This window comes from Thamnophis elegans, chromosome 1, assembly GCF_009769535.1.
Source record: "Thamnophis elegans isolate rThaEle1 chromosome 1, rThaEle1.pri, whole genome shotgun sequence".
In the NCBI taxonomy this organism is placed as follows: Eukaryota; Metazoa; Chordata; class Lepidosauria; order Squamata; family Colubridae; genus Thamnophis; species Thamnophis elegans.
The window spans coordinates 19,202,900-19,224,132 of record NC_045541.1 but is presented as its reverse complement, the minus strand read 5'-3'; the positions used below and the strand labels follow the sequence as shown (position 1 = coordinate 19,224,132).

Here is a 21,233-nt window from a genome sequence, read left to right as displayed (position 1 = left end):
ATTATCAGAACAAAATGTTCATACAAATAGACCACTAAATAAAGAAGTTGCCATTACAGCTGAATATATCAAAGATGTTTACCCACATATACAACTTAACAGATTGTTGACTCTGTCTGAACATATTTCAAGAGTATTGACTTCCTGAATGGCACATTTGGCAGAAACAAAGTTGAATGTTTGATTTCACCAAGTTTGATTTCACGTTATTTTTAATATTTTCCATCTCATGTTTCTTATATTCTAATTCCACGTATTACTTTTTTCCCCTCACATAAGTCAATATGAAAACCTGCAAATATTTTTGTGAGCTTGTCTCCTAACATATGCATAGATATAATAAATGCAATTTATTTTCCATAAATATCTATTTTTGTTGCACTTATCTTTAATATTGTTTTGTACACTTAGTTTGAATTGTGAACTTCATCATAAAATTCAGATATTTGGACATTTCCTTACATTCGCATATAAGCTTAAAATATAAGTTTGTGAACAGATTTTTGGATGTGCAAAATGTATAGGCTTCCATTGAATCACAAACATGTTTCTAGTACCATGTTCCTAAGTGGACATATGTGAAATTTAGTGTGTCCAATAAATTATTATGAATTATGTACACACTTTCCAACTATGGTTACCTAAACATATATTACTTATCTGCACTAGTCAGCATGGTAAATGTGCTAAACGTGAGATTTTTTTCATAACTAATGTCCATATGAAAGGATCTAATATCTTAGACATATATTGTTAAAAGTTCATTTCATACTTTTTTTAAAAAAGTTTCTTTCCGATCAGAAAACAAATGTGATTAGAGCGCCCTCTTGTGTCTAAGCATTCATATTGTCTAATAAAGAAATCCACTTCCCAGCTAGATGCATAGTTGAAATGGATACTTTATCTGGGGCGGCCATCTGCACAATGCCATATAAATTACCTATTTACAAAAGATGAAGTACAGTCTGGTTTGAACTGGATTAGAAAACGAAGTAATTCTCGTTGTTAAAAAGAAAAACTGGGCTGGAAAAATAAATGCAAACTTGGTAAATGATCTTAAGATTTGATTGGGTAATATAATTATTTTAAATTTAAGTTTCTCAATAGATAGATAGATTCCTGAACAATGTGTTTAAGAATACTTACATAATTGAAAAAGAAAAAAGGGAAAAAAGCTCATCATTATGTGCAATATTTATGCTGTTGAACAAAGTGAAACAGGATTTAAAGACACGTAATCATGTTTGTCACTTCTGCTTTATGTTCCTTACAGCAGAAAGAGCTGAAAATACTATCGAATTGCACTGCGGTTTCCAAATCTTACGGCTAAAATGGGTAAGGATCTCCTTCAGTAATTCTGCTTCTCACATTTCACAATTAACTTTAGTTCTACTTTTATGCAGATAAAGAACACAATAAACCTATTAAGTCTCCAAAAGTTAGCAAGAATTAGAACTTCTACACAGAAGAATGCTTTAGCAAAATTTATCCAGCTCTTTGATCATTTCACCTGGAATAATACTTTCCTCCAGCATATCTAAGACATTAATGTAACCATCCTACCTTTTCCAGAATATTGTGCTACAAATTAAGAAAAGGTCATTACGGACAGTCCTTGACTTACAACCACAACCGAGTCCAAAATTTATGTTGTTAAGCGAGTCATTTGTTAAGTGAATTTTGCTCCATTTTACGACTTTTCTTGTCACCGTTAAGCGAATCACTGCAGTTAATACCCGGTTGTTAAGTGAATCTGGCTTCCCCGTTGACTTTGCTTGTCAGAAGGTCACAAAAGGTGGTCACATGATCTTGGGGACACAGCAATGGTGATACGTATGAACCAGTTGCCAACATCTGAATTTTGATCACATGACCATGGGTTTGCTAGAATGGTCGTAACTGTGAAAAATGGTCATAAGACACTTTTTTCGGTGCCGTTGTAACTTTGAATGGTCACTAAACAAACTGTTGGAAATCGAGGACTACCTGTATATTGCTGGCTGTCCAAGTCAAATGCCAACTTTAAGGGGCAATGTTATCATACCCGGCCAGGGGTGGGTTCCTGCCAGTTCTAACCTCTTCAATGGAAGAGGTTCCACAAATCTACAGTGCCGTTTAGAACCGGTTCTAGCTCCCTCCCCCTGCCCGTCCGCACATCATCAAGATGAAGAGCGAGAGGAGGAATTCTGGGAGTTGAAGTCCACGAGTCTTAAAGCTGTCAAGTATGAACACCCCTGGGTTTTTTTTTTCTAAAGGGTTAGGGGTGCAAGGGTCTTGTAACTTGACAGCTTTAAGACTTGCACACTTCAATGCAAGAGTTCCTGAGCCAACATGACTGGAAGAGGAATTCTGGGTGTTGACATCCATAAGTCTTAAAGTTGTCAAGTTTGAACACCCCTGGGTTTTTTTTTTCTAAAGGATTAGGGGTGCAAGGGTCTTGTAACTTGACAGCTTTAAGACTTGCATGCTTCAAATGCCAGAGTTTCTGAGCCAACATTTTGATTGCTAAGTAAGAGCGTTGTTAAGTGAGTTTCACCACATTTTACAAGTTGGCCACGCCCACCCAGTCACATGGCTGGCAAGCCACTCCCACTCAGTCACATGGCCGGCAAGCCACTCCCACAAAGCAGGCCCCACCTACAGAAGAGATTCTAAAAAAAAAATTGATACCCACTACTGTACCCGGCTTATGTTAAAGGAGCAAAAATTCAACACCTGTATTCTTTATTAACTCCCACTCTCCATCCCAACCAAGGTGAAATTCAGCAAGTTCTGACAGGTTCTGGAGAACCGGTAGCGGAAATTCTGAGTCGCTCAGAGAATCGGCAGATACCATCTCTGGCTGGCCCCGGAGTGGGGAGGGAATGGGGAATTTGCAGTATATTTCCCCCTGGAGTGAGGAGGAAATGGGGATTTTGCAGTATCCTTCCCCTGCCATGCCCACCAAGCCATACCTACAGAACCGGAAGTTTTTTAAAAATTGAATTTCACCACTGATCCAGACCTTTTCATTTTCAGGTCAGAGTAACAACTGGGGTCCCATTAAAGCCTAAGACCAGATAGCGCCCCTGCCTCCCGTTTCTGGGAGAAAGATTTACTCCCTGAACAAGACAGAAACTATAAGAAGTGAAGTTCAGCCTCCTTCCCTTCCCGGCATTGAACATACTTTGCTTTGCGAAGATATCTCCAAACCAAAGGATCTCTGGCCATGGTGCCGACTTCTTTTGGGGTGTGGGAGTGATGAGCAGTTGTGTGGGAGGCTAATGAGAAGGGCTGCAAAAAAAAAGCCATCTTCTCTCTTCTCACCCACTAATTTGACAGCTATTGCCACTAAAATAATAACAACAGAAGAAGAAGAAAAGAAGGGGGCGAGAGAGACATCTCAGATTCATCTGTAGGAGACACTCCCCCCCCCCAATCCATCCAGACAAACACCTGTTCAGCGGGCTTAGAAGCAAACAGCAAACTACCTCTAAGCAAACACAGCAAAGCTAAAAGTAAATCCAGAAAAGGAGCTGTTGCCCAGGTACAAAAGAAACCAGGGATCTGGCGTATTTACAGTGTGGAAGTCGCCGTTTTAACCAATGGAAAAACTCGCCTTCAGACATGGCGGGTGGCTTCATCCCTTTTTAAAGAACAGACCGGACAGTCACTTTGTCTGAAATGGCATAGAGAGGATCTCCTACTTGAGCAGGGGAGGGCTGGACTAGAAGACCTCCAAGGTCCCTTCCAGATCTACTCTGATTCTGGTTTGAGCATTAACAGAGGACTACGATCAAGATCAAGTGTGGTACTAATACCACTCTATAAAGCCCTAGTAAGACCACACCTAGAATATTGCATCCAGTTTTGGTCACCACACTATAAAAAAAAGATGTTGGGACTCTGGAGAAAGTGCAGAGAAGAGCAACCAGGATGATTAGGGGCCTGGGAGCTAAAACATACCATGAACGGTTGCAGGAACTGGGCATGGCTAGTCTAGTGAAGAGAAGGACCAGGAGAGACATAACTGTATTCCAATATTTGAGGGGCTGCCACAGAGAGGAGGGGATCAAGCTATTTTCCAAACCACCTGAAGGCCAGACAAGGAATAATGGATGGAAACTGAACAAGGAGAGAGAATCAACGTAGAAATAAGGAGGAACTTTCTGACAGTGAGAACCATCAACCAATGGAACAGAAGTTGCCTTCAGAAGTTGTGGGGGCTCTCATCACTTGAGACTTTCAAGAAGAGATTGGAGTGCCATTTGTCAGGAATGGTGTAGGGTCTCCGGCTTGAGGTGGGGTTGGACTAGATGACCTACAAGATCCCTTCCAACTCTCTTAATCTGTTAAATCTGTTAAACTACTAACTACTTGTTAAAAGGACAAAGAAAAGTTGGGGGAGGGCCTTCATCACTTGAGACTTTCAAGAAGAGATTGGACTGCCATTTGTCAGGAATGGTGTAGGGTCTCCTGCTTGAGGTGGGGTTGGACTAGATGACCTACAAGGTCCCTTCCAACTCTCTTAATCTGTTAAATCTGTTAAACTACTACTTGTTAAAAGGACAAAGAAAAGTTGCGGGGGCTTCATCACTTGAGACTTTCAAGAAGAGATTGGACTGCCATTTGTCAGAAATGGTGTAGGGTCTCCTGCTTGAGGTGGAGTTGGACTAGATGACCTTCAAGATCCCTTCCAACTCTCTTATTCTGTTAAATCTGTTAAACTACTAACTACTTGTTAAAAGGACAAAGAACCCCCCCCCCCATCCGCGCCCCTACTCCAGAGCCCTCCCGGTCAATCGCATCGGGTTCATCAGAGGCGGTTTACTCCGGAGTAAATGCCGCAAGGAGGCATTTGCTTCGGAAGAAGCAACCCAACGGAAGAGGCGGCTACTAGGGAGGCCGAGCTCTCGCTCAACAGCGGTGGGGGTTGGCTTCGGAGCAGCCATGCGGAGGGGCCCTTCCTCCCCCAGAGCTTCTTTGTAAAGTTTGCAAGGGGTTTGGGGCCAGGAAGCCCCCTCCCTTCTCCAAGGGGCCTCCACCCCGAGATCCTATTCCCCCCCCCCCCTTGGAAGACTCGGCGGTCGGAGCTGCAGCCACGTCAGCCCGCTTTGCCCTCCCCAACCCCGCCCGCCTGCGTTCTCCTCCTCCGGACGGGAACCGGATCCGCCGCCTCGTTTTTCCTCCTTCTTCGCCGCCGCTCCCCGGCTGCAGGTCCGGCTCCTCCCCCGCGCCGGCACCAGCAGGCAGGGATCCCTCCAGCATCAGGTAAGGGCTCTCCGGCTGCTGCTGCTGCCTCCACCGCCCGCGGCCTGGGAGAGATAAAGTAAGCTGGAGCCGCCAAGCAGCCTGGCTTTCCGGCTGCCCCGATCTCAGTCCGGCTACTAGCGGGGTTTCCCTTTCCCGTCCTTCGGTTGAAGGGCTTGGTTTGTCTCCGCTTCTTCCACTCCGCTTTCCTTTTCCTCCCGCCGGCCCTTCTTCTTCTTCTGAGCTTAAGGCCTTCTTTCCCCCCCACCGCATCCTCGGCAGCCCGGGCATGCCTTGCCCTTTTTAAATGCCCGCCGCGGCTTCTGCACGGAGGCGTTTTCCGGTGTGTTTTAGCCTTTCCTCCCAGGTTTTCCAAGCCTTTTAGGCCGGGGGGAGCCGTTGAATTGTTTCTGGAGACGCTGCTTCCTATCCGCTATTGGCGGTTCCCTCTTTCTTTTCTTTTTGTAGGAATAAGCCAAGAGTTTTGCAATTAGAATGTGATTTTGGCCGGTTTCCCTCGGTCCTCCGCCCCGCTGTAACCCCAGTGGGGTGTTAGTAAGTGCAACATTCTCCTCCTTAAGGATTATGGAAAGAGAAGGAGAGAGAGCTAAATTAAAGTTGGCGCTACAGCAAGTCCTTGTCTTAAGACCCCCAGTTGAGCCCAAAATTTCAGTTGCTAAGCGAGACAGATGTTAAGTGAGTTTGTCCCATTTTCTTGCCACAGTGGTTAAGTGAATCACTGCAGTTGAAGGGTTCCACCACAAAACCGCGGTCGTCTAAAGCGCGCTCGACGAAACCGCGTACCTGACGTCATCACAGCGCGACGAAAAAAGCACGCTGTGAGCGGTAAAGGTAAAATTAACGTGTAAAACTAAACCTAACCCCCCCAAACCTAACTCTAAACCTAACCCTTAACCTAAACCTAACCCTAAACCTAACCCTTAACCTAACGCTAACCCTTAACCTAACCCTAACCCTAACGCTTAACGTAACCCTAACCCTAAACCTAACCCTTACCTTTACGTGAATCGGCTTGCTTTAAAAGCGCTTTTTAAAGCGCCCTTTTTTCTTCGCGGTCCTTGTCGTCGCGCTGCTGATGACGTCAGCGACGCGCTTTAATCGGGCGCGTTTTAGTGGACCGCGGTTTTGTCGTGCCACGCAGTTAAATTAGTAAGACGGACATGGACTTACGTTGCTAAGTGAAACATTTGTTAAATGAGATGTGCCCCATAGTATGACTTTTTTGCCACTGTGAATAGAATAGGAATAGAATAGAATAGAATAGGAATATGAATAGAATAGAATTCTTTATTGGCCAAGTGTGATTGGACACACAAGGAATTTGTCTTTGGTGCATGTGCTCTCAGTGTACATAAGGTGAATAAAATACATTCTTCAAGAATCATAAAGTACAGCACTTAATGATAGTCCTAGGGTACAAATAAGCAATCAGGAAACAATATCAATATAAATCGTAAGAATGAAAGCAACAAAGTTACAGTCATGTAGTCATATGTGGGAGGAATCTGTTGCTAAGTGAATCACTGCAGATATTAAGTTTAATACAGTCGTTAAGTGAACCTGACTTTCCCATTGGCTTTGCTTGTCAGAAGGTCACAAACGTGAAACCAGGACACTACAAGGATCATAAATATCCATGTTGCCATGGAATTTTGATCACGTGCCCCATGCAAAAGTCGTAACTGCGAAAAACGCTCATAAGTCACTTTTTTCAGTGCTTTGTAACTTTGAACCGTCACTAAATGAACTGTTGTAAGTTGAAGACTTATCTGTATAGAGAGGTACTATACGCTCTATAAGACGCACAGACATTTCCACCCAATTTGGAGGGTGAGGGAGGAGAGAGTGCATTTTATACACCGAAAAATACAGTAATTGCTTTGGTTGATGGCTCCCATAATCCTTTGCCTTTGCTGGCTTGGACTGATAAGAATTGCCTAAAAATGTACCTGGATGGTATCAAATTGCATGCCCAAAGCGGTGTTTGTATTATTTCATCAGTCCCTCACAAAGGCAAGGTGGATTATTAGTGCTCCAGAAAGGACTGACAGGACCCAGATCTATTAAGTCTCAGGAAAATTGCAGCTCTGTTAATAGAATAGAATAGAATAGAATAGAATTCTTTATTGGCCAAGTGTGATTGGACACACGAGGAATTTGTCTTTGGTGCATGTGCTCTCATAATACATAAAAAGACAAGATACATTCGTCAAGAATTATAAGGTACAACAATTAATGATAGTCAATATTTTTAAAAGACCAGGGTGGCAGTTACTTGGCTTTCAAAGCCACAACATAGGATGGAGGAATGTTAATACAGTACTTAAAGTATCACTTATAATTCCCTTATTGTTTTTTTTCAAAAACTTGTTTTTGAAGATTTTAGTAGCGAGAAAGTAGTCTTTCACTCATTCTGCTGTTGATTTCTCCTCAGGGTGAACTCATTTCCTGTAGCCACACTTCACCTGAATCTTGTAAAGCTGCTTTGCTGGAGAGCTTCTGCCTTTGAACCACAGGAATAAATAGGTAAGCCTTTTCCTGACTCTGCAGGCATTCATTGTTGGCAGGGGTGTAGCTGCCAAAGAGCACATGCTCCAAGGCTGAGAAAGTGTCGTGTAGAACTACTGATAAATTACTGGGCTAGAAGAGCTAATTGCCTCAACCATCTGACTCTATTAATCCATGTATTGAATGCTTCACAGTTAGATTGTTGTCATGTAGTATAATGTGTGCTTTTGCTCCTGCCTGCATCTGGAAATAGATGTGGAATATAATATTGGAACACCAAATGGATCATTTGGCCATATCCTCTGTTGAAGCAAGGACGCTCAGTGGCTAAGACGTTGAGTTTGTCGATCAGAAAGGTCAGCAATTTGGTGGTTCGAATCCCAGCGCCGCATATTGGAGTGAGCTCCCATTACTTGTCCCAGCTTCTGCCAACCTAGCAGTTCGAAAGCATATAAAATGCAAGTAGAAAAATAGGAACCACCTTTGATGGGAAGGAAACAGTGTTTTGTGTGCCTTCGGTGTTGAGTCATGCCGGCCACATGACCACGGAGACGTCTTCGGACAGCGCTGGCTTTTCAGCTCTGAACCGGAGATGACCACTGCCCCCTAGAGTTGGGAACGACTAGCACATATGTGCGAGGAGAACCTTTACCTCTGTTGAAGCAACTGTATTGACTACCAGTTAGTTTATCAAGCTAGGATTAAAATCTTGATTCTGGCAAACAAGGCTGTAAACAAACAGGGACCAGGATGTAGATCCTATCAAACAAGTCCTCTTGAAGGTTTGGCAGAATGCCATTTTCTGGTTACTCATAGTTGAGCCTATGGTGAACCCAGCTTTCTAAAATGATCTTCCCCCTGAAACCTACGGGTATCTATATTTTGTTCATTAGATCCTTCTGTCAGACCTGGAAGCCATCTTTTGCATTGGGCCTTCAGGCCTGCCACATTTAAAGCTGTGGGAAACTCGGAGAGGGGATTATATATAGAGTTTGAGGAAGTTCCAGTTATGTCTTTTTACAAGCAGAGTTGCAGAACAAGATAGAAACAGAGTTGTGTTGAATGCTTTAGAGCAGCGATGGGGAACCTTTTTTGACTCACGTGCCATAAGTGGGGGGAGCACAGGGGAGTCATGTGCTTGCGTGCCGCACCCATAATGCAATGTGCGCCCCGTAGTGTGCATGTATGCACTACAGGCATTCCCCCCACACACACATTTTTTGCATGCTTTTATTGACCTTGCCAAGCTCCAGAGGCTTTATAGGAGCCTGGGGGGGGGGGCGAAAAGAGCCGCCCCCGCACACCCCTCGGACGCCTTCCAAAGGCTTCAGGGACCTTCAGGAGGCTTCCCTGAAGCCTCCGGAGCAGTCAAAATGACACTCTGAGCACACCGAAAGTGACTTCCGATTTGCTCAGAGGGTCGTTTTAAGCGCTCCAAAGGCGTCAGGGACCTTCAGGAGGCTTCCCTGAAGCCTCCGGAGCAGTCAAAACGACCCTCCGAGCAAACCGGAAGTCCGTTCCTGAACTTCCGGTTTGCCTGTAGGACTGGTTTTTTGCGCTCCGGAGGCTTCAGGGAAGCTCATGAAGCCTCCGGAGGGCCTCCGGGTGGGGGGGGTGCTCTTTTCGCCCTCCCCAGGCTCCTATAAAGCCTCTGGAGCCTGGGGAGGGCGAAAAATGGCTTCAAAAAAGGATGAACTCAGCTGGCCAGCGTGCACATGTGTGCTGGCCAGCTGACACAGCAGCGCTTCGCGTACCCTGACAAATGGCTCCTTGTGCCACCTGTGGCACGCGTGCCATAGGTTCACCATCACTGCTTTAGAGAAAACGGGGGGAATCAGTGAGGGAACTCATGTCATGAATTTGCTGTAGAATATAAAGGACCTAAAATCTGTTTGTTGTTTCCCTAGGCCCAGTCTACTTAAGAAGCATACATTTCCATCCCTGGATTATGACAGCAAAAATCCTACAAGAAGCTCCTTCAGAAATATATGCAGTCCAGGTTACATCAGCGTGAGACCTGTTAAGTCTGTTGTTAAGTACACTTGGCCAAGATATTCATAATGGAGACCTCATTTCCCAAAAGACAACATGTCAGAGACTTTATAAAAATTGTCTCCTTGTATCTCATTTTAATATGGCTTGTAGCCTTAGTTGATCCAACTCAAGACTATTACGGTTTACTTGGAATATCCAAAGAAGCAACAAGTAGGGAAATTAGGCAGGCTTTCAAAAAGTTGGCTCTAAAGCTGCACCCTGATAAGAACCAGGTAGGTTGGCTTGACAGGAAACCTTTTCCTGTCAACTAAGAAATGTACATACAAATGTTTAAATATCTTGTGGTAATACATACCGTGTTTCCCTGAAAATACGACCTACCCCATAAGTAAGTCCTAGCTTGATTTTTACACGTGTGCCAAATGCAATCCAGAGCTCTGTTATCGACTGCACAGGGCTTTCCGGAAGAGCCTCTGATGGTAAAACGGAGGCCGGAGGTACCGCATGTGTCAATCTGGACCTCGTTTCTTGGCTGCAGAGGCCTTGCCAGCAAAACAGAGGCTGGGGGTGACGCGTGCAAGCAGTGGCAAGCAGCCACGAAAGAAGGGGGCTGGCAACGGGCTCCTGCTGGGTAGGGTTGTGGTGGCTCCGCAAGGTATGTCAGTGAAACACACACACATACCGCCAAAAATAAGATCTGGTGCCTTTTCCATTGGCAAAAAATATATATAAGACCGGGTCTTATTTTCAGGGAAATGTGGTATTTTGTGATTAATTGGTATAATTGTTTCAGAAAGTACAATATGTAATATTACAGTGGTACAGTCTTGCGCTTCCTATATAATCGAAAGGGGAAATAGCCATGAAACTCTTACAATTTACACAGTTAGCACTTCTCTCTTTTTTTCTGCTTCCAAGAAACCATTTCTCTTCATGTTCAACCTGATGCGTCTTAATTATGGACTAGCGTTCCAGAGGTTGTAGTCAAATCTCTTTGATTATATAATCTATACCAGTGTTTCTTAACTTGGCAAGTTTAAGATAAGTGGACTTCAACTCCCAGAATTCCATAGCCTGCATCATAAAGTTGCCAAGGTTGAGAAACACTAATCTATAGCTTCAGGGTAAATAATAATAGATCCATGAAATGTAATGGAGCAAACTACAAGGATGCATGATAAATCCATTATTTTGGTAATCAGAGCCCCAGTCAGCCATCAGTAATAATAATCACTCTGAGAACACTGTGCATGCATTTCTATAAAATGAGCAGCTGGTGTTCCTTTTGAAATAGGTCAAACCTTGTACAGGTTTGCTGTGCAGTGTGACACTTCTTACTTGAATTACGCACCCAACAATAGAATCTGTCTTAATGCTGGGGTATAATAGCTACGTTTGTTCTACTTCAAGCTCAGATCCTGAAAATGTTGGCCAGTGAGGAGGAGGAGGAGAAGGTGAGATTTCTGCCTAGCTCTCCTTAGCAGTCTTTCAGGCTCTGTGAGAAGTTGCCTGTATAATTTGTGAGCTATAGAGAGAGAAATAAATAAAAAGATTCAGAAAGAAGCAAAATTACACCAGCGTGTAGGAACGTAAAAGTCATATCACCAACTGCTTATTAATTCTCATACTACAGTTCACTTTAAACTCACTCGTATCACACACACCCGCACACACATATCACTGTAACAAAGTTAGCAAAAACATAATGAGCTTTCTTGACATACCATACGTATAAACAGTTAAAAATTAATACAATGCCTCTGTCAGAACATTTTTGAAAATTGAAATGTCTTGGGCTGATTTCAGTATTTTTCTCAATATTTTAGTTTTAACGCCAGTGCTCTTTTCTCCAGAACAACCCAGAGGCACATGAAAATTTCTTGAAAATAAATCGAGCGTATGAAGTATTAAAAGATGAAGATCTGAGGAAAAAGTATGATAAATATGGTGAGAAAGGTCTGGAAGATCACCACGAAGGAGGTCGCTATGAAAGCTGGCACTATTATCGCTATGATTTTGGTAAGACGTTTTCTTGTAGGTGAAACTGAATTGTAACCTATTTTCTGTGGTTCATTTGTTAAAAAAAAAAACCACACACACACAACACCTTCAAAAGAAAATACCGGCCTTAATTTGCACACTAAAAGGTACAGGAGAATTTAAGTCTTAATTAGGAGTGTGGGTGTTGTGTAATAGCATGTTATGCATATTTGGATTTTTTAATTCCTTTGGGAATGGGACATCCACTGTATTAAATTTGCTTTGCCATCAGAGTTGTTAATGAGTTGTTTCATAGTAGGTTCTCAGACTGCCTGCAGATTGAGTGAGAGCCTCCATTTAAAATTGCTTGTTGGTATGGATGGCCAACTGGCAGTCCACCAGCCAGCCACATCCATCCATTGCATATCAAATACACTCCTTCTGTGTCAGGTAATGCAGAGCCCAGACAGAGAATGTGAAATAGCAAGCAAAAGAAATTAAAGGAGGGGTGGGGAGGCTATATAAGAGAAAAGGAAGTCAAACTAAATTTGGTTTATACCTGGCCTGTCAAATTCCTGGATGTGTCATGTGTTGGCCACAGTTTAGTGAAGGGGGGGGAAAGTCCCGATAAGTCTTGTTACGATGTGAGTTTAACACAATTGGTTTATACTAATACCAACCATTTTATCTCCTTACTTTCTGTCCTTCTGAATTATTCCATTGCATCCTTAACATTGCTTTGGGTATTGTCTGTTGTTTTCTTCCACTTCTAACCTTCTCTCTGAGGAACTCTGTATTTAACCACAACTTTGATAGTTAAGCTCTTTCTTCATATATGTTTCACAATTCAGTTCTCATTCATTCTCTTTTTAGAGTTAAATCAGTGGTCCCCTTGATTTTGTGCTCTGCCTGCGTTTATTCAACACCCAGAATCATTTTAGTTTGCAAGTTTAATAACATTTATATGCCGCCCAATCCCGTAGGACTCCGGGCGGCTTACAGTACAGAATAAATGAAAAATAAAATACAGGGGGAAAAAAGATAGATTTAAAAACAGCACACCGTACGCTCCGTTCTAAATGGGGCTGGACCGTATTTTGGGGTCAGCAGCCCCAGGCCTGCCGGAACAGCCAGGTTTTAGTGGCTTTCCGGAAGGCCGAGAGAGTGGGAAGGATCCAGGTCTCTGCGGGTAGATCATTCCACAGGGCCGGGGCAGCTACAGAGAAAGACCTCCCCCGAGTAGTCGCCAGCCGGCATTGCCCGGTCGACGGTACCCGAAGGAGGCCCAGCCTGTGAGATCTTATGGGTCATTGGGAGGTATGTGGCAGGAGGCGGTCCCGCAGATATCCAGGTCCCAAGCCATGTAGGGCTTTAAAGGTAATAACCAGAGAGTTTGAGAGTTATTGTTCATGCTATATTTTCTTGTTTTACCATACACATTTTCTAAATACCCTATTCCTACTGCAAGTAACTTGCCTTTATGTCTGGCCTGATACGCACAACTCTCAATTATCTGCATCCTATAACAAAATGGGACAGAGGCATTCTCTTAAACCAGCCTTTCTCGGCAAACAACATTCCTTGCCCTTTAAGGTGGATCTCTGTTGCTGGGAGGGTGGGGGGGAATGGGAGCGTTTTAAAACATTAATAATAAACAGATGGATATTTCAGTGTGAGTCTTATCTGGGGAAAAAGGTGGTTAGCCCTTTGGTCTCACAAAGGGAAAAGAGGTTTAAGTGTGTCTCAGACATTGTTTTAATATAAGTGCTAGAGTGGTGGTTTCTTTCCAAGGTTTTGTATTTTGTATTCTTGACAATAAACCAAATTATTGAGATGAATCTTTTTTTCATTGTTCTGTGCTGTCAGAAGCTTGGCAATATTGTCATGTGTGACAGAATGAGCTATGAAACTCAATTTCACTTGAGCCCAAAATTAAAATGTACGCTATCTATGAATGAAATGTAGCTTCCCTGCTTTAAAGAGATGTATTATAGTCATTATTGATAGGTTTCTATGCTAAGATTTTGTTATGATAAAATATTCTAAGAAAGGAAATACTAGAACCTAAAGCCCCCCTCGCTATTCATGGGTTAATGGTCTCTTAAGTATATATGAGCAGAGTAGTAGTAACTGTTTATTAGTATTTAAATGTTGTATAGCTGGATTAAATGGACTTCTAAAAATGCTAACTGAGTGCTATTTTTACCAGGTATCTATGATGATGATCCTGAAATCATAACATTGGATAAAGGAGAATTTGGTAAGTCATATGTGATCATGTAATTTCCTAACATTTCTGCTTTCCAGCAAGAGCCTTGGTGGCGCAATAGTTAGAGTGCAGTACTGCGGGCTACTTCTGCTGACTGTAGGCTGCCTGCAATTTGGCAGTTCAAATCCCACCAGGCTCAAGGTTGTCTCAGACTTCCATCCTTCTGAGGTGTGTAAAATGAAGACCCAGATTGTTGGGGGGCAATATGCTGACTCTGTAAACCGCTTAGAGAGGACTGTAAAAGCACTGTAAAGTAGTATATAAGTTGAAGTGCTATTGCTATTTCAAATTTCTTTATTGTGTTGTTTTTACGACTTTTTTTGTTGTTACTGTACAGATAGCAGAATGTTATTCAAAATCCATGTGAGGTGGTCTTCAATTTTTTTTTTATTTGCACCCTCTCATTTAGTGATTGCAATTATTAAATTGGAAGTGAAACAAACACTGAGTGGCCATTAGGTGACTGAGACACACACACACACTTTGTGAAGATCACTGCTTGCTGTCATTTCATTCAGATACAATTCTCTGATGAGGCAATATTGGCATTATTCTCACTCTGGCATCAGTTATTGTCGGGCGTATAAATTTGGTCATATGTGCATCCATTAGTTGTAACATGTTTTTTTTTAAATGTTGTATTTGTGAATAGTCGCTAATCAAGGTGGTTACTAAATGAGGAGTGGGTATATTACATCCTAGCTATTGCTATTGCTATTGCTATTACATCCTGCCTTTCATTTTGGAGGTCAAAGGGCACAGAGCTCTGCTTTTTCTTTTACATCAGCAACCCTATCAGGTTGAGTAGACAGGGAAAGTGTGATAATGATCGAGCTACTGTCACTGGGCCTGGACTTAAACATTGGTCTCCCTGCTTTTAGGCCAGTACTTTAACCACTAAGCTCATACTTCATGCTTTTATGCCCATAATGCTGTTTTCATCCTACAGTAGACATATTAATATTAATTCTTTCCCTTTGTTTCTGTTTTTGCCCTGACAAATGAATATGGTATGCATCTTAAGTTGACTTTTAAATGAGCATATTATTCATGAGATTAATAAATTGTCATGATGATTTGTAAGAAGTGGGATGACAAAATATTCTCTGTTGCTGGGCAACTATAATTGAGATGTCAGGCATTATCTATATATTCCTTCCTTTGGTCCAGGATCTGCACAGTTCCACTTTTAAAGAGCGAGGTTCCCTTCAACTTTTATTCAAAGGGGAAACGAGGGGAAAGAACTTCCATGGAGTTGGTGGAATGTTTTCAACCATTTTTGTAGCATTAATTCGAGACCTGTTCTTCAGGCAGTTTACTTAATGTTACCAGAATAGTTAATTGAATTGTAGCAGGATCTGCCAAATCCAGCATTTAGTTTTCAAAAGTACCCAGCTTTGGGGACCTCCAAGGAAGATAAAAAAAATGAAGTCTCCACTCTATTATTTCTTATTAGTGTTTCTAAAATAGGCTAACTTTCAGTGGAGGTGGTCTGATCATCTTTAAATCTAATTAGCCATGTATCGTGTATTTTAAAGTAGGGGAGGGAATTCCTTCCCAACCCACAAGGCATGTAACTGGATGATGGGAGTTGTTGTTCAGCTAGAACTTACAAGTTTCAGTCTCATTTTAAGACCATTTAAATTAATTTATATATTATAAGCCAGGGGTGTCAAAAACACAGCCCGCGGACCAAATCCTGCCCACGATAGGCCACAGAGTTGGCCCGTGGGCCATCCTAGAAACAGCAAGGGACCGGCCCCTGCTGCCCTGGGCCCAGCCACGCCCACCCAGTCAGCCATGGTGACCAGGCCATCAATTCCTTCCACGTATATTATCCTTCAATTCCCATCATCTCTAGAACAGCAGCAGGTTGACTGGAAGATATGAAAAGTCCTACTTAGCTGAAGGACATCGGTTTAGAAGAAGACTAGGATAATCTACTTGCTCCCACTTCCTTCCCATTATGCTTGCCTGGAAATTGTCCAGTGGTGAAAATAATGTTTTCATTATCATTCTTTCTTTGTTGATAGATGCTGCTGTTGGTTCTGGAGAATTGTGGTTTGTAAATTTCTATTCTCCTCGATGTTCGCATTGCCATGATTTAGCACCCACGGTAGGTTGCCACTGTACGTGTGTTGTCATTAAATTTATGTCCCTGTTTCTTTGTGTATGTGTATATGTGTTTAAGAGAGAGAGGATAGAATCCTAGAGGGGTGATTAAGGGGTAAGTGAAGACTTTCCTTGTGGCACGAGAATAAGAGGAAGCTGCATCCTTCTGGCATAGACTTGGACTATATTTCTGCAATGCAATGATCTACAGTTTGGCCCATGCGAATCCCTATTGCCAGTGGTGGGATTCAAATTTTTTTACTACCAATTCTGTAGGCGTGGCTTGGTGGGTGTGTCAGGAAAAGGATACTGTAAAATATCCATTGCCTCCCCACTACAGGGGAAGGTTACTGCAAAATCCCTATTCCCTCCCAATCAGCTGGGACTCGGGAGGCGGAGAATAGATTGGGGCAGGGCCAGTCAGAGGTGGTGTTTACTGGTTCTCCAAACTACTCAAAATTTCCACTACCAATTCTCCAGAACTGGTCAGAACCTGCTGAATATCACCTCTGCTTATTGCATGTTTTGGCAAGAATATAAGCAGTGCCTTGCAGTCTGCCACCATTTTTTTTCTGAAACAGTTCTGCTAGGAGTCATATCAAAAAATTATTCTGCCACTTTGACAATCTGAGAGCATGTAGCGATGTTGAACAAGAGTAAGGAATGTGCTGGGTAGTGGGGGGTTGATGTAATTATTCAGCTAATTCAGCTAAGAAGGAAAAGTGGATTTTTGTAAACAATACTAGCAAAGCTATCTTCGAGTTACAATTAAGGGAACAGATATTGAAATCATATCATTTTTAAGCATTTCTAAACGGGATAAAAAGGCTGAAAAAATAATCTTTTTTTTTTCACTTGAAGTGGAGAGAGTTTGCTAAAGAAATGGATGGATTAATACGCATTGGCGCCGTCAACTGTGGTGATAACAGAATGCTTTGCCGGAGTAAGGGAATCAATAGCTACCCCAGCCTCTATGTCTTCAAAAGTGGAATGGTAAGTAGCGCAGAACCTACCATCCCATTACATTACATAGAGGAGTATTTGAAGTAACTCCACTGCACTCGGGGATCTCTGGCAGAGGAAAAAAGTCTTATATTAGAGACTTGGGGTCAAAGCTTGTCTTAGTTGCATGGTGATATGTAACCTCAAGGCCAAACATTTGAATACTATTGCAAGAGGGTATCTCAACATTGAAAGGAAGATTGTTTTCACCCAGTAATTTAATTCTGAACTGAGAAGGGTGCCTTTGATTTTCTCAGAATATGCAGATTTTTTTTTCTGTCCAGTCTTCAAGAGCCGAGGTGGCGCAGTGGTTAGGGTGCAGTACTGCAGGCCACTTCAGCTGACTGCTATCTGCAGTTCAGTGGTTCAAATCTCACCGGCTCAAGGTTGACTCAGCCTTCCATCCTTCCGAGGTGGGTGAAATGAGGACCCAGACTGTGGGGGCAATATGCTGACTCTGTAAACCACTTAGAGAGGGATGAAAGCCCTATGAAGTGGTATATATGTCTAACTGCTATTGCTATTGCTATCGTACATTTAGAATTACCTTCTTTTGAAGGAAGTATGATAGAAGGCATTTGATGCTGAGGAAACGTGAAACAGTAGGCCTGTTCATACTTTGATACTGAAAAGAGGTACAAGGTATCCTGCTCCCCAATTTTTTTTTACAGTGTTTGTCCCTAACCTTTCTGTTGAGCAGAGATAAGAAGGATTCTCCTTGCTTCTATTGAGCAGAGATAAGAAAAGGCCCTACATAATCCAAAACCCTTAAGCAGTTTAAACCCTGAATTTTTCCAATTGCAAAGAATGCATCAAATCTGTAAAGGCTAGATGGACATAATATAGCACAGGTCGTTGCTTTGTTCTGCTTAGGCGCAGCTGTTTATATTTTGTAGAACATATTTTGTGTTTCAACTAGGAGAAGAACTGTAGCATCGATAAGGTAATAATGTTATGTCTTCAGTTTCTATTCCAGATTCCCCTTCCAAAGTCAAAAAAGAAATTTCTGTAGCAAAGATCGAGGATATAAAAAAGTTCCCAAGAATAATAATGGTTCATATATGTGACTGTTTTATAACAGTCACTGTTTTAAAATTGGGTGCTTTTCCAAATCTTTTTTAGAATCCAGTGAAATTTTATGGTGACAGATCACAGGAGAGTTTAACAAATTTTGCCATGCAGTATGTCAAAAGCACGGTGACAGAACTATGGGCAGGTAAACATTTATTTATTTTCAAATAAGTATTTATTTTCAAATTGCACATGTTTTTCTTTTAGTGTTTATTATGTTAGATCACTCAAAGCAGAGTCTGGGACAGTGAGTAGATGTGAAACAAATAAATAGTTCACTATTGGATGAAATATAGGTGATGATATTTTAGACAAATATGTTTCTTTCATAAATTATAAAACATGTTTACAAAAAATATGATCTTAAAGTTGTCTTACAATTAAATCATACTACATAAGCCTTATGAATAAGTAAAGCAATAGGTGCAAATTCCTAAATACATTTTGTTCTTTTTTTTTCCACCTAGGAAATTTTGTTAACACTGTTGAAACTGCATTTGCTTCTGGTATTGGCTGGTTAATTACCTTTTGCACTGGACAAGGAGGTGAATATATTTGCTTATCAAAGAATGAATGAGAGATTTTAATTCTTCTAACAGCCAAAAAGCCCTAAAGTTGAAACTAAGCAGGAATATATTTAGAATTGCTTCTAGGATAGGAATATTTTAATTCGTTTTCATTAATATATTCTGTAATTAGATAATATAACCCTGCAAGAATTGGTTTTGCTTTTTTTAACAGGTCTTTTAAAAAGCTATTTTTAAAATATCATCTCTGCATTACTATTTTCCTTGCCCTTTCTTGTTAATTTTATACCTTCTCTATGATTGTAAATCTATTTTTTTCAGAGGGATGGAGGACCCAGATTGTTGGGGGCAATCGGCTGACTCTATAAACCACTTAGAGAGGGCAGTAAAAGCACTATGAAGCAGTATATAAGTCAAAGTGCTATTGCTATTGCTATCAGCTCTTCCTCCTTCCCTGATTGGGCAGAAGCAAACCAAAACAGGGAATCAAACATGAAATTTCAGGCTCTCGTGCTTCCCTGCAAAGCTTTGGGTGGGGTGTGTGTCGATGTGTGTGGGTGAAATATTAAGTAAGAAAAATAGGAGTACAGTAGATAGATAGAAAATGGTTTAGATGCTTTACTGTCTTGATTTAGTATGTTCTGTATTTCAGTTGAGACACATTAAGTAATTTTTCATAGGATTCAATGCCAAGTACCGTGTTTCCCCGAAAATAAGGCAGGGTCTTATTTTCTTTTGACCCACAAAATATGGCTTGGGCCTTATTATCAGCAGAGGGCTTATTGTTTTGAGGTAGCCAGGAGACTACTCTCTTGTTAGTGGGGTCCCGAAGAGCCAGGCACAGCCTCAGGCTTGAACGGCTGTGTTGCACTGTCGCAGCAGCACTACATAGCAGCCATGACGTGACCATGCTCACGAGCAGCTGCCCGGCAACCCGCCTTTCCAGCTGGGCACAACGCCATTCACTGACTTAGGGATATTGCCAATCCATGAGAGCACCCATTCGCAGCCCTCCAGCTCCTGCAGCTTGGCACCTTCGGAATGCCCCTAGGTCAGTGAATGGGGCTCTGCATAGCTGGAGAGGGGGGTTGCGCGAGCGGCTTTTCTGCTCCCCACTCACGCAACTCCCAGGCTCACGATGCCTTTGCCTAACTCTCCCTGCAGAACAAGGGCATGTCTGCTGTCGCTGCTGCGGCCAGTGCTACATGGCTTTTTCTGCGACTTTCAAAGCACGGAGGTAGGATGCCGAGTCTTCTGGCAGTTGCCACTCTGGAGTACGCTCTGCTGGCAGCAAGCCCACAACCATAGAGCGTACTCCCAGAGTGGCAACTGCCAGAAGACTCGACATCCTACCTCCGTGCTTCGCAGAAAAAGCCATGCTGCACCGGCGGCAGTAGCAGGAACAGAGATGCCCTGGTTCTGCAGGGAGAGTTAGGCAAAGGCATCATGAGCCTGGGAGTCGTGCAAGCGGGGAGCGGAAAAGCCACTCGTGCAACCCCCCTCTCCAGCCATGTAGAGCCCCATTCACTGACCTAGGGGCATTCCGAAGGCGTCAAGCTGCGGGAGCTGGAGGGCTGTGAACAGGCACTCTTGTGGCTTGGCGACACCTTTAGGTCAGTGAATGGCACTGTGCCTGGCTGGAAAGGGGGGTTGCCAGGCGGCTGCTCATGAGCGTGGTCACCTCATGGCTGCTGTGTAGTGCTGTTGCAACAGAGCAACACAGCCGTTCGACCTTGAGGCTGTGCCTGGCTCTTCGGGAGCGAGTTCGTAAGAGAACAGCTGCCCGGCAACCCCCCTCTCCAGCTGGGCAGAGCGCCGCTCACCGACCTAGCGGTATCCCGAAGGCGGCAAGCAACGCAAGTCTTTGCCCCACCTCGTTCCCGCAGCTTGGCGCCTTCGGGATACCACTAGGTTGGTGAACTATTCTCTGCCTGGCTGGAGGGGAGGGGTTGTCCAGGGGGCTTATTTTTGGGGGAGGGCTTACATTTTTGTCCACCCAAAAATGTAGCATGGCCTTATTATCAGCACATGTCATATTTCGGGGAAACACAGTATTGTATAATCTCTTTGTGCTGAGGATTTACCTTAACAGTTTTCCCCGAAAACTATTTAGCTGTGTAATGGTATTTGAACATACATGTAAATATGTAAATCAAATGTGTGCATTTCAACTCCCAGAATTCCCCAGCCAGCACTAACTGGGAAAAACTCAGGCAAAAAATAGATAGAAACTTAAGGTAAACCTCTCCAAACTCAATTGCAGAAAATGCAACTTCAGCAACTGAATGGTCAATGTCTGGAATGCTCTAACTGTCTCAGTTGTTTCATCCTCAAACCCTCACAGCTTCAACTGTAAACTGTCTACCGTGGACCTCACCCCATTCCTAAACAATGTTCCCTCTAAGCTGTGCGCCTGCGCGGCTGCGCAGGTAACAAGAAAACACCACGCACAAGTTTCAAACTGCAGCGCAGTGTTTTTTAATGTCTTTAAATGTGACTGATTTTTACTCCTTTAATGT

At 42.8% G+C, this 21,233-nt stretch overlaps 1 protein-coding gene across 1 annotated transcript in view; it reads left to right on the top strand.

The window, feature by feature from the left end:
- Positions 1-4,919: 4,919 nt before the first annotated feature.
- Positions 4,920-21,233, top strand: part of DNAJC10 (DnaJ heat shock protein family (Hsp40) member C10) — a 41,677-nt gene continuing 25,363 nt past the window's right edge. The window contains exons 1-9 of the mRNA XM_032224949.1: positions 4,920-5,250; positions 7,685-7,776; positions 9,666-10,025; positions 11,607-11,772; positions 13,943-13,993; positions 16,036-16,118; positions 16,976-17,107; positions 18,239-18,332; positions 18,655-18,732. Of these exons, the coding sequence (XP_032080840.1) occupies positions 9,819-10,025; positions 11,607-11,772; positions 13,943-13,993; positions 16,036-16,118; positions 16,976-17,107; positions 18,239-18,332; positions 18,655-18,732 (811 nt within the window). The 5' untranslated portion in view covers positions 4,920-5,250; positions 7,685-7,776; positions 9,666-9,818. The remainder of the gene's footprint in view (positions 5,251-7,684; positions 7,777-9,665; positions 10,026-11,606; positions 11,773-13,942; positions 13,994-16,035; positions 16,119-16,975; positions 17,108-18,238; positions 18,333-18,654; positions 18,733-21,233) is intronic.